The 12802-nt window shown below is 40.3% G+C and overlaps 1 protein-coding gene across 1 annotated transcript in view; it reads right to left on the bottom strand.

Moving 5' to 3' along the window:
- Positions 1–2473: 2473 nt before the first annotated feature.
- The window catches only part of fam20ca (FAM20C golgi associated secretory pathway kinase a), a 47664-nt gene continuing 37335 nt past the window's right edge, over positions 2474–12802 (bottom strand). Inside the window, exons 4-10 of the mRNA XM_005734602.1 lie at positions 10625–10717; positions 8035–8150; positions 6459–6639; positions 6216–6325; positions 6052–6133; positions 5173–5232; positions 2474–4584 (exon numbers count right to left, since the gene is read on the bottom strand). Of these exons, the coding sequence (XP_005734659.1) occupies positions 4326–4584; positions 5173–5232; positions 6052–6133; positions 6216–6325; positions 6459–6639; positions 8035–8150; positions 10625–10717 (901 nt within the window). The 3' untranslated portion in view covers positions 2474–4325. The remainder of the gene's footprint in view (positions 4585–5172; positions 5233–6051; positions 6134–6215; positions 6326–6458; positions 6640–8034; positions 8151–10624; positions 10718–12802) is intronic.

Genomic DNA, 12802 nt, shown 5'->3' with positions numbered 1-12802 from the left:
TTTTTTAAGCATGTGCTTCCGACCTTCCTCAAATGTAATTTTGACACTTGTAGCATCACGTGATTTTGTTCAAGAAAGGGCAGAGAAACTGGGCTGCTGCCATCAATCCAGTCTAGATGGTTAAACAGGACTACAGGACAGAGTGAGGGAAAACGGATATATTTAATTTTGGGGGGAGCTGTTCCTTTAACCCTTTTCACAAACAAACGAGTGGCGTCATGCCGACACCGTGTGTGTGTGTGTGTGTGTGTGGGTGTCATTATACCTTCAAACCGACTGACGCTGTCCCATGCTGGTAGCCTCTGTGTCTTTGAGGGACAGCGAAGGTCACGAAAGCTATAATCAAACCAAGCTCATCAAGCGCAGCGAGCACGCATGCACGCGTGTACGCATCATCGTCTGCGTGCACAACCCAGGACAACAAATAACGTCACCTCCACGACACAGATGTAAACAACTCAAACGTGAACGCGAGGTTCGAGCGCCACCTATTGAAATGTGTCCGGGAAGAGCTGATTAGATAAACTACCCACTGGCGCCATCTGCTGGGGAGTAATCGGTGTACTTTTATTTAATGAGAAGCAGGAAAGCGGCGCACAAAAGTAGCCATCGAAAAAAAACGGTCACGGGAGCCATCATCTGCCTTTGACTGCGACTTTTAAAAACACCAACAGCTAAAAGAAAAGTCCAGAGATAAAGCTCACAGCCGCTAGAAGGCTCCAGTCGTCACACCTCCTAAAAGTGTGGCTGCACATCCGCTGCCCCACAAACACCAGGCGCTGTCCGCGGTGCTGTTCGCCGCACTGCTGAGATTACACCGGCAGTAATTTTAGCACCACGGACAGCGCCTCGGTCGCCATTATTAAGCACACCATTAATTTAGTACCTTTTAACACCATCAGCGCTCTGGGATATGTGCATGTATGTGTGTGTATGCTCGGACGACTAATGCAAAGCTCGATATTCTCGCCTTTAAGGACTAAAAGCGTTCTCTAACTGAAGGTTTAAGTGAAAGGCCGAGAATCAGGCTCTATGGAATGAAAGACTGAGCCGAGATTTACACGTGACATCAAATTATGTGATGTTCAGGGTTTGTCTGACTTAAATAAACGGAAGTTGTTTTTTTTTATTACATCAGAGTTATATACAGCTATATACATTTTGGTTAACAAGTTAGGATGCTGTGAAAAACAATGATTTGCAGATTAATTGAAGCTTACATAAAAAAAGAGAGGCAAAGCATAATTTGAATTTAGCGCCAGATAGACTTTTTTAATGCTGCTGGAGGAACAACACTATTAATCTGGTTAACTGGCATAACATATACCAACATGATCTGTGCCAAGTCTCGTTTAAGACTTACTGAGATAAAATGGAAATCTGGACAGTTTATAAGTCAGCATTTGTAAACCTAGTGCCCGTAACATGTGAAGTCCCCATTATTGGTGAACATTATTTTCAGGTTTGGGACATATATTGTATTATTTCAGCACCAAACCTTTACACATACTCTGGCCGCATGAACCTGTAAGTAAGAGAGGGGTTATCTAGATTCGAGTTCAGTCCTGTGACCCATTAAAAACATTTGGTGCGTTATTCAATGTAAAAAGAAATACAACAAACATGCCCCGAACAACAGATCCTGAACACTTGGGCACTTATTTTTTGGATTGTGTTGCCACTTGTATCAGAAAAGATAAAAGGAAATTGTAGGTGAAATGCTGCCGTCAAAAATGCAAATTGAATTGTTTGTAGTTGTGTGTATAGCCTGGACTCTGCTCACCCTTAAAGCTGCCAGCCTATATTATGGAAATGACCAAGTGGGGTCATTTATGATTCCACTTTATGAGCTATTAATATTTTTTAATGGTTCTATTTGTGTTTGTCAATCTGTTTTCTTCATGTGACAGATATTCTATAATGTGCTAATGGTTCTAATTATAGTTTTCAATCATTTTTATGATTAGTTAGAGCTTGCCTCAAGCCTTCTGCAGCAGTAAATATTGGTATTTGAGGTCTGTTAGCTGTGGTTCACTGCGAACATTAAAATGTCATTATTAGAAATGATGAATTACATTTAAATCAAAGAATATAATGACAAAGAAAACAAACAAACAAAGACTCATAGATGAGCCAGCACAGCTTTTTGTTATCTATGCCACACCAATTTCTGTAAAAGTAAAAATGACAATTTGTAGACGTACATTAAAAATGTAAGTTGTTGTTGTTTTTTTTATTTAAATATCACAATAGCCAGTTATTTATATGGCAATATCCTTATAGCTCGAGTCCTAAATGACACCACTTGGTAACTTGAAGGCTAAGTGATCAAACAGCCATGATGAATGTGCAGTTTTTTCATTTAATATTCAGAGGTTGAAGAGTGTTTTGACTAGAAACTCTTGAGTAATCCCAGCCTCGTTTCTATGAGGATGTTAGTCCTCACGGGCAAACACATTTACATCCACCCATGCGTAAAATAAAGAGCAGTATAAATCACACATCTGCAGAAACATGCAAACACATGCGCACGCTTTCATGATCCTGGTATCCGGTTGGTTTGGATCTTTCAGTCTTTTGGTTACTTTCTGTTTTGTTATTTGCATGTGCCTCTTTTGTGATTGGTCCGTCCTCACTGTTTATACCTGTTTTAAGTGTCCCCACCTGTGTCTGTGTATAGTCTGGTCTTTTCCTCTGTTAGGATTTCTGCTTAGGCTACCTGAGTTAGTTAGCGGCTCACTCCATGTTGCTGTTTTACTTCTGCATGTTTCCTTGTGAGTTTAGTTTAGTTTTACTAATAGTTGTTGCTGTTGGCCAATAAGGGCTCATTCCGCTTCGTCCTCCTGCACTTCATGGTGCACTCTTCACCATTGCTACTCTTGACACACAGGGATTTGTCCTCACTTTTTGCTTTTATTGCACACTTAAATCATTTAGTAAACAGGTCTTCACAGTAACAATGCAAGAGCAGAAAACAGAAGCAAACCACTGTGCAGTGCAGCTTGATAGATCTTCAAAGTATTTATCGGTATTTACAATGAAAATACAAAAAAAGGACTTCGATGTCCCCGTGTCTATCCCTGGCATTTTAACGTCGCTATCCCTGCCAAGTGTTTTCCAAACTTGACATCAGCCACTCAGACTTTTGTTGCTCTGTGAATCCGGTCTGTACTGCCAACCCCAAAACATTCAAGTACTGTATTTCTGTCATTGCACAGGTACTGGGTTAGCCAATACAGAGGACTCTTAGAAGGAAAGAGAAAATTCTACTGGTCCCATGTCAGCAACTTGATTGGTTTTTCCTATCATTTCAAACATAAAAAATATACACAATGGCAACTTAATTAGGATCCAAATTCAAAAGTATCCTCCTATCCAACTGAATGCAACAGGAAGCAAAACCAGGATGGAAAAAACAGGCTTTTGTGATGCTCTGGAAGCTATTTGGACACAAAATCTGTAACAAGTCTGCATCACAGAAACTGTGATGTTACATCAGGTTGCCCTCATGAATGGCTCATTTGATGTAGGTGACCATCATGTCAGTGTGGTGCCGAGTCTTAACATTTGAAGTTTTTTGGTAAATATTGTGCTGTTGTAGTGATGTGCTGTACGTAGTGCAAGCTTAACTTTTGTGGGAGGAAGGGGGTGACAAAAAATACACAAAGCTGAAATAAGGCAATGTGAAGGTACTGTTTGAACTACAGTGTGAAATACTTGCACTTATGTTGTCGAGCTTGTGCCAAGACAAAAACCTTATAAATATAGATTATTGGAAAACTTGATATTCTCCTGGTCGTCGTTTGAGCCAGGAATGACTTAAAACTTGAAAACATTCAATGCAAAACACTGAATTCTGACACATTTTGCAAAAATGAAACGTTTTCATACATCGTCATAACTCATAAAGCTTATTGTCTGACCATATATTCCCTAGTCAGTGTAGGTTCTCATTTGGTTATGTTCTAATATAATAAAACACACAAAGCAAACCGATGCCCTCCATACTCAGGCCAAACAGGACAAAGTCAGAACACAGCAGTGGTTCCTTGATGTCTCATACAACATCTGGTAGAACAAAAATACATCTGTATCTAACAAATACAAAGTGCTGCGTGTGGACAGTCTTTTGTGGTATTTGTAGACAGTTTCTTCCATATAAACACACTTAAAAGCAGTTTCCATATAGGCAATGATGGCAAGTCTTGGAATTCACTGAATTCAGCTTGATATCAGAAGTAGAATTAATTTATTTATTTTTGTGTGTGTGTCTAATCCCATTAGTTGAACAGCCACGGTCCATTGGTGTCAGCTCTTCGCACTCACTACCTGTGGCCAGGGCCCCTGTGGGTGGCTGTGTCCCCAACTAAATCTTCCTCCACAACATTAACATATCCTTCTTTCTCTATGCAGCCAGCCACGACCTGCACCACCAGCCGGAGCCTGCGGTCCATGGCCTGAAGGTGAGGCTGAATTAGAATAGGGGATAGGCGATCACGCAGCAGCGACTCCTCCATCATGGAGCTCAGCTGGTACTCCTCTTTGGCCAGCAGCTGGAGACGCAGGTAAGTTGACTTCCTCATCCTTGAAATGGTGGAAAAGAAAAAGGGTTATTGTCCATCTCTTAAGAAAATAGAAACTTTTTGTGTTTAACACGATGATCATAAAACACATGAATCTAGTAAACCCACCAACTAGTACTTTTTTTCAATTTAATTAAAATGAATTTTATTTATATAGCACAAAATCACAACAGCACTCTCCTCATGGTGCTTAATACTCTAAGGTAAAGACCCTACAGTAATACAGAGAAACCCCAACAATGAGCTGACCCCCTGTGAGCAACAACTTTGGCGACAGTGGGAAGGAAAAACTCCCTTTTAACAGGAAGAAGCCCAAAAACATGCTGTGGAAAAATAAAAGTGAAAAGTTTATTTCATACTAACAAACCTATTTGTTTCAGCGTACCACTAGACCAAATCATATGGTGTGTCCAAAACTGAACTTTTATTCCACGGGGACTGTTGATCTCTGGATTTGACCTTAATACTTGTTTGTTTTTATCCACAATATGACTGTTTGATGGGGCGATCAGCCTCCTTTAGTCCTAAAGCTAAGAGGAGAAGGAACCTATCAAAATAACTGTCATTCACTAACTAACTAAAATCTTACCTGCAGCACTGACTCAGAGGTACCAGGATGGAGAGCTCATCGTGAGAATGCTTTCCAAACCTGCAAGTGTGGGGATAAAGAAAAAAGAATGAATTATCACAAGGATTAAGTTTGTTAGACAAATTTCGAGTTTATTTCCTTATTAATTGTGAAAATGTCCTCTTGAAATGGTTTTTAAAATACTCTATAATGAGAAGAACGATTATGAGGTAAGGTCACAAAGTTCTGCAGCTAGTAGCATAACAATAAAAACAAAACATACTTGATTTAAATCTTATAGGCTTTTCTACTCTACTGGAGCACTCAAAGCAATTTATACAACATGCCTCATTCACACAAGCACTATTTTCTATTCCCAAGTTCTTTCTATCTAACAGTCACACTCTGATGAATCCGCCGGAGAGCAACGGGGGTTCAGTATCTTGCTCAACAATAGTTTGGTATGCAGACCGGTGCCTTCCAATTACTGGATGACCTGCTCTACCTCTGCAGACACCCTAGGTAGTCACAGAGGGTGGAGCTGTATTGCTTCCACTGCTTCCAGTTTTTAGATGACTCCCTTGTGCACTTGTGCTGTATCTCCTTCAGCGTGTATTCTATTCACTGCTCATGATCCAGTGAATCCAGAAAAAAATATTGGAATCCTCCTCTTTAGGCTCCTGACCTGATACACAACTGTCGGGTTTGGAAGCTGTAAACTCGTGTGTTTGGTCACACTTTTTGGGCAAAGTTACATATACCGCAAATGTATCTTAATTACTGATTATAATCTGCTACTAACAGCAAAACAATGATGTTTTCATCCATTTGGTGCCGAAGTAGATCAAACCTAAACTGGTTACCAAGACAGACCCTTTTAAATTAGTTGAATATCTTTACCCTCTTCCATTGTCAAGGTGAATGATGAAGGTGTCGTTTCCAAACTTCTCAAAAGTTTCATAATGATGGCGATCCATGTTACCTGTACAGGGGGAAATGGCACATTAGAAGACTCACAAACACACCTTTTTATCATTTTAATGTTTACTTGGTTTTCCTCTTACCCATTAAGAAGTCAAAGATGGTCATGTCCATGATGTCCAGCAGTCGAGTGCCTCGGTCATACGGGGGTGTTTGCTTCACCTCGTCACAGTAATCTGGATCCACCTCCCACCTGTGAATATGCAGAAAATCACTTAATACTTAATGAGTAATTGCTTTTAATGACTCATATGTTTGGACTGGCTAAAGGCATGACTGTGATCACAAACATATATGAATGTTGTGTCTCAGTATCGTTTTCTTACTCTGCTTTCTTGCGTTTGTGGTAGGAGCGCCTCCAGGGGTTTCTCCAGGTTTTGCGTTTGGCTAGGTTCAGATCTGGGAGGAAGGCTGCGAGTGAGCCTTCAATTTGGTCCGGTTTGCCACACAGAGCGTGCTCGGTGGAACAGTAGTAAGAGCATTCACCATAGAAGCAGACATTATTGGCTGACAAAAGAAAAGGTGAAGGCACGGATTTAGAAATGCTGATTTAGTTCACACGGAGACACAGAGGAGAAAATGATTAATGGCGGCGATGAGGAACCGCTGACCCCGGTACAATCAAAGACAACATGCGAAAACTTTATTCACGCCCTCATGCTGAGAGGATGTAAACAAGCATAAGCATTAGACCACAGGCCGCCACATTGCTTTCACTGTATCCGTGTGTGCTGTTCAGTGAACACAACGGGAGAAATAAATCATTCTACATTTCAAAAGAAAGCCTTTTTGCAGTTTAACAGAACAGTTTAACTGACTTCTTACACTACATCAGATTAATCCATCTTAAACACGTTACACACAATGCATCACAACTTCTGATTTCAGCCACTTAAGTGTGATGTTTTTGGGTTTTTTTTTTACCTTACATGCAGTTTTCTGAAAAGAAGTTACTAAAGAAAGGTTTCTAATCTAAACCATTTACTTTTAAAGTACTTAACATTAACTATAACCAAAATACAGGGGACTGACAAATTAAAGGAAAAAACAGAACCGAAAAACACTTACTTTTGCTGGGTGACCAAACATCTGAAGTACACATGTGTTGGTTCTTTAATTTGCCTCATAAGACCTGAACAAGCTCCAAAAACTTATAATAGGTATTTAAACCTAGACCGTATGAAGTACATGTAGTTTCCTCTTATTTCTTATTTCTGTTTTACACAAAGGTCTCTATGTTTACACTGTAAGTTTCATTATGATAGCTCCTTTCTGGAAGGCATCTGTGAATTGGTGGCTCTTGATCCACTGACAGCATCTCAGTCTTCCTTGTGAAATTTCTTGAATTGACTTTAAAGGCTGCATTCGTTTCTGTTGCTTGTGCACCTTTACAACCACGTACTCCAAACCTAGCTTACTATCTCAGAAAAGTGGTGTAATACTTGTCTTACATGTGATGAACACAGAAAATGTGAAAGTTTATCTTTTTAAATGAAGTCAGAAAAACTGACTTTTTCCAAGATCGTATTATTATTAGATGCTGGAGTGTTTCTATAAAAAACAAACAAATCCCAAAACATCCTAATTCCTGCACTGATGAGGTTTGTGTGTTGTCTTGCAGTGCCACCATGTGGAGAGTTCTGGCTATAGCTTTATATGACTTTATTTTTTTCCACATTTGGCATTTTTATTACTTTAAAGAGGAGACCAGGACACAGTGACTGACACTACCCTAAGCTACAAGTCCATACTCCACTTTGCAAATTATAGTTTACAGTTTAACTGAAGTCTTACTAGATAAGTCAGTGAGTTGGGGTTGCTCTGTGCTGTTTCCAAGTTGGATTTATGATGCAGTCAAGTAGCTGCATCTCTCTGCTAAGCTGAAGAGACCAAAGTCTCTACCTGGTGAGATGAAGAAGGTCCTCCACAGCTTCTTATCACGTGTCAGGTCTCTGATTTCTCTCGTCATGTTCACCAGTCGTCCTGCTACTGGGGGAACTCTCCGGAAGTCAAGAATCCTATAAAGCAAAACAAAAGAAGTGCAGAAAAAGCGAATCATTCAGTATTTAAACACAAATGATGATGCACAGAAGCAGATTTTGCTATAGTGGCAAATTGGAAGACTAGGTCCACATTTTACTGCCTTTAAACCATCGGACAAAATTTACTTTGTACTGAACAGATGATGCTACATAGCAACTTCAGCCTGCAGCTCATTCTCCTGTGGTGCTCCAGGCAGGGCTGAGTACTTCCAGCAAAGCAAGAGAGCTCTGAACGTTGAGCACCTGCTTTGTTTTAACAAACAGCTTTGAACTTCCTCTTTTATCCTGCTTGCACTTTATCTTTGATACACGCACGCCAACAGAGGCTTAAAAGGAAATATTTTCATGTAAGAAGGCGTCATTCTGCAGATTAATACTATGTGCTCGATCAAGTAAAAAGGTGGAAACATTTATAAACTGCTGCCATAAAACACATAAAAAAAAACTATAATTTAATAAAACTCATCCAGTCTGGATTAACTTGTGTGCATAAACGTGTGACTCTTTCTCTTTCTCCATGGCAAACTGCTGAAGGCTCACTCACACGTATTGTTTGCTTACGTAGGTACGTCTCGTAGAAGCAGACTCATATATATTAATATATAAAAATAAGAAACACTTCATGACAGTTGTTTTTAAACACAACTGAGATGGGTGGTTAAAATGTGTTATACATGCTATAAAAACCATTGTAAAAAAAGTTCAGCTAGAAAGTTGTTACTAGATGTAACTCTGGTTCTAAGAATATACACAAGGTCCCTAATGGGCCTGTGGTTGTGTGGGGCTGACAAGAGGGTTGTGAGAGACACTCCATGGCTCTGCCCCTTCACACAAGTCCATTTGTGAATGAATAAAGACTGGCAAAGTGAGACATCAGGAGTTTTTCTGTATTTTGATATTATATTTAGTGACTTCCAGTTAAATTTTACACTACATGACATCATTTTTATGACTTCAGCATTCAAGATGTAGCAATAAATTAATCATCTTTACTGGACAATCTGTTTCCCTCTGTGAATGGCACCAAAACAAAATCAATTTATTTGAACCTGTTGACACCTTTTTTTGTCTTTATTTAACTTCCAATACAAGATTTACACAGACCATTCACATGATCACGTTCGTTTCTCACCACCAGTATTCAGATCAGGGTAGTTCTATGTTCCTTGGCCCAATTCTTCCTTTCTGTCTCCGCCTTTCAATCTCTTCTTTTCTTATATTATGTCACATAAGGCACCTATTCAACCCCTGTTTAGCCTCTCCCATTATATGTTTGCCGTCTAATAGATCTTGATCTATTTGAAACTAAAGCTAAGCCTCCTGGGAGCAGACAGACACACACAGACAGGCTCAGTGGAACAGAGTTGGCGAAACTTAAGCCCACAGAGGAGAGCATTCAGGAGCGACAAAATGCACCGTCATTTTGGGCCGTGACGACAAAAGAGCACCTGTTCTTCTACATGCATGTGTGTGCCAGTGTGTAGTCTCTGTGAGAGCACACTCAGGCTTTTATTCGTGTACACTCCACCTTTTACACGCCCTTGAGTCATGCATTGTTCAAAACAGATGGCATGACAGTAGGCAAAGAACAAGCGGGTTTGAAAGTAATCACTGGAAAGCGGTTACTTTTCCTAGTATCATCAAGACAGGGTGGTACAATTTGTAAGAAGTGTCTAGTTTTAGCAGGGCCAAACAACCTCCTACTCTGCATCAATATGAAGTAATATAACAGTAGTAGCTCAGTCTGGTATCCAGAGGCTGCAGTGGTCGGGCAGCTGCACTATAACTCACAGGCACCCCCACATGGTGAATGTGACCTAAAAACAAACAGCTCTTTAGGGGTAACACAGGCACCACCTCCCTGCAGCAAATAACCATGTTCTGGGTGTAATGGCATGTTTGAGATTTTCCTATTTGGCTCTATCTGCCTACCCACATGAACATGTGTTGGCGATCTCATCTAAAAGAGAGCGAGATTGCGTGTTTGTGAGCATGTGTCAGATAATTACCGCACCCTCAAGAAATCCTAAGATGCCCAGTAGTCCATTTATCATCCTGTCTCAGAATCCCAAATGATCAAATCTGAGTGCTCTTCTGTTGATATATTTTTCTACCTTGTCAGCTTAAGTCCTCAGAGCCAAGGGATCATGCTGAAATCAATATACTCAGCACCAACTAGAGGAGATGATCCCTGCTTTTGGCGTGTTATCTAATCCCTCGTGTACTTAATCCCTTTCAGATTTTCACAGTTTAAGTCCATTATGGCACACCTCCGGTTTATAATGGGGTAAAAGTCGCGGTCGGTGTGACCTGTCATTCTTTCTGGAACAGACTGTGAGGGATGATTAGAAAATGGGCGAAGTAGGGAAGCACATGGGTCACATTCTGGCACCACATGTATGTTTCCTTTTCTTTTTTTATAGTTGAGTGGTAAAAGATGGAAAACTCACCGATCCAAATGAAAAGCAGCGATCTCAGCATTGTGCCTCTCGAAGTCGGAGAAATAGAAGAAATCTGGAGGCGTTTCCTGCTCCCGCGTCTGCCTGAAAGATAAAACACAGCATAAAGCACCGCATCATCAGGAGAAATCAAAGCAGTTGCTTTTTTAATGTGATTTCCTTGCATATACATATATGTCTACACACACGCATATATTTTATATATATAATTACTTTTTGCTTAGGAACATGACGATGTGCATTAAAAATTCTGAACGACAAAAAATCAACCCCTGCTTTCATTTCTTTTCAAGATAATTCATCAGGAGGGTGATCTTATAAACAAGTCATTTTATGAATCAGATGTGTTTTAATTTGAATTATGCAGCCTTTTGATTCGTGACATTCTCTTCCCGTCTATGCAAATCTTTTCAACTTTCATCAGAGTTTTGCTTCCTGCAGGGCCAAACTCATCTAAGCCTCTGCATCCTTTTCTAGGCCAGAATCTGACTCATACGACTGTAAAGCCTGTGTGGACAAGGCTGCTGAAGGGAAGCTGCACGAGATTCTCCCTCGCATGCTTCAGTTCCTCTCAGCAAACACAAGAAACTCGGAATCTCTGCCAAGTAAGGAAATGCTAGAAGCCTCTTTGTGCCGGTCTTTGTCTTTGGCTCTCACTGTCTGCTCATCCGTCTGGGAGAAGAATATTATCTCTCCACTTTCACTCACTTTCTTTGTTTTTCTCCCAAACCGCACATTTATTGACGCACCTGACAACAGCCTGTGCTATAACTCCTCTGCTTGCACAATCCACACATGCACATACTTGTGAATGCTAACACTTTCTGCTCTGCCTTGCCTTGTTGTTTTTTTCCCGTCTTGTCTCCTCAGACTTAAGGGCAGAGTGTCACATTATCCCCACTCCACCCTTTCTATTTTCTTGAAAATCTAAAGCGGTGACAACAGAAAATGACCTGTCCTCCTTCTCTTTTACATTTCAGGGAAGCAGCCATTTACCCATAAATCAATTGCTGCCATTGTAATCCTTTCTTTCCAACCCAGAGGAGGGAGGGGAGTAATGGTGTTTTCATTTTCAGGGTGCAGGGTGGGGGATAAAAGATACCGTGTAAGTGGAGAGGGAGCTGAATAAACAGCAGCAAGAGTCTTGGATTTTAAAGGTGACCCCGTGAGTCATCGCACTGAAAGCCGCTGTGATTTCAATGTGACATCAATTAAATAGTTTGCAATTGAGGCGGACTTAAATGACTTGAATGCACTTATAATTACCAAAGGGAATAATATTATTACCTTTTTTTCTGGCATTAGACAATTGCTTTTCCAAAAGTATTCATTTTTAATTATACTTAAGTGTATATTCTGGTTGTTTCTGTGTTCGGATGGGTATCCATACACTTACACTACTGTAAAAGAGATTTTTAATCTCAACAGTTTTACTTTTTTCCTGGCTAAATATGGATTAAATAAAATCATAGATAATCAGGTTTGTGGACACAGCTTGGGAATCCAGAAAACTGCGCTTCCGAGATGTAAATGATAAGTTTTACTACAGTAAGTTGCTCTGCTCTATCGGCAGTCAGCAAGGGAGCCTTTTGTCTTCTGTCAGTAGCCGTGCAGATATATTTTGCTCCAAGCTTTTTAAGCATGCATAATATTTCTGCTTCTGGTTTCATTTTCCGCCATGTGTAAAAAAACGATTGTGATATAAACCCGACTGTTGGGTATTACTTCATCGCCGAGTTGCAAAACCATTTCTGATAAAAGGCTATGGTAGGTGTGTGATGGAAAACCTATAACACAGGGCACAAATACACCGATACAGATCTGCATACGCAAACAGTATTCAAAATCTCAAACAAATTTCCTCTCACACTTGTGTAGACCCTTTATCAGTGAGTGTCCTTGATAATAAAAAAGGCTTTTTATCTGAAGCCTTGTGTGATTAGGCTACAGCAGACCTACTGTATGCAGTTCAGCAGAATGTGTGAGCATGATGAAGCTGAACTGCTTGCCTATGTGGACTCAGTTTGTGCTGACTCAACCGTTTTAATGCTCTTTCATGAGCTTAGGCCTGCACAGTGGAGGGTTATATTAGAGGAAGATGGGAGGGGGAGGGGTGAGAAGAACAGCTGTGTCCCAGACTCTTTTTACACACACACACACACACACACA

This window comes from Pundamilia nyererei, unplaced genomic scaffold (assembly GCF_000239375.1).
Source record: "Pundamilia nyererei isolate P.nyererei 1_Seehausen unplaced genomic scaffold, PunNye1.0 scaffold00059, whole genome shotgun sequence".
Lineage (NCBI taxonomy): Eukaryota > Metazoa > Chordata > Actinopteri > Cichliformes > Cichlidae > Pundamilia > Pundamilia nyererei.
Note: the sequence above shows the minus strand (reverse complement) of the source record. Positions and strands in the feature narration are given on the sequence as shown.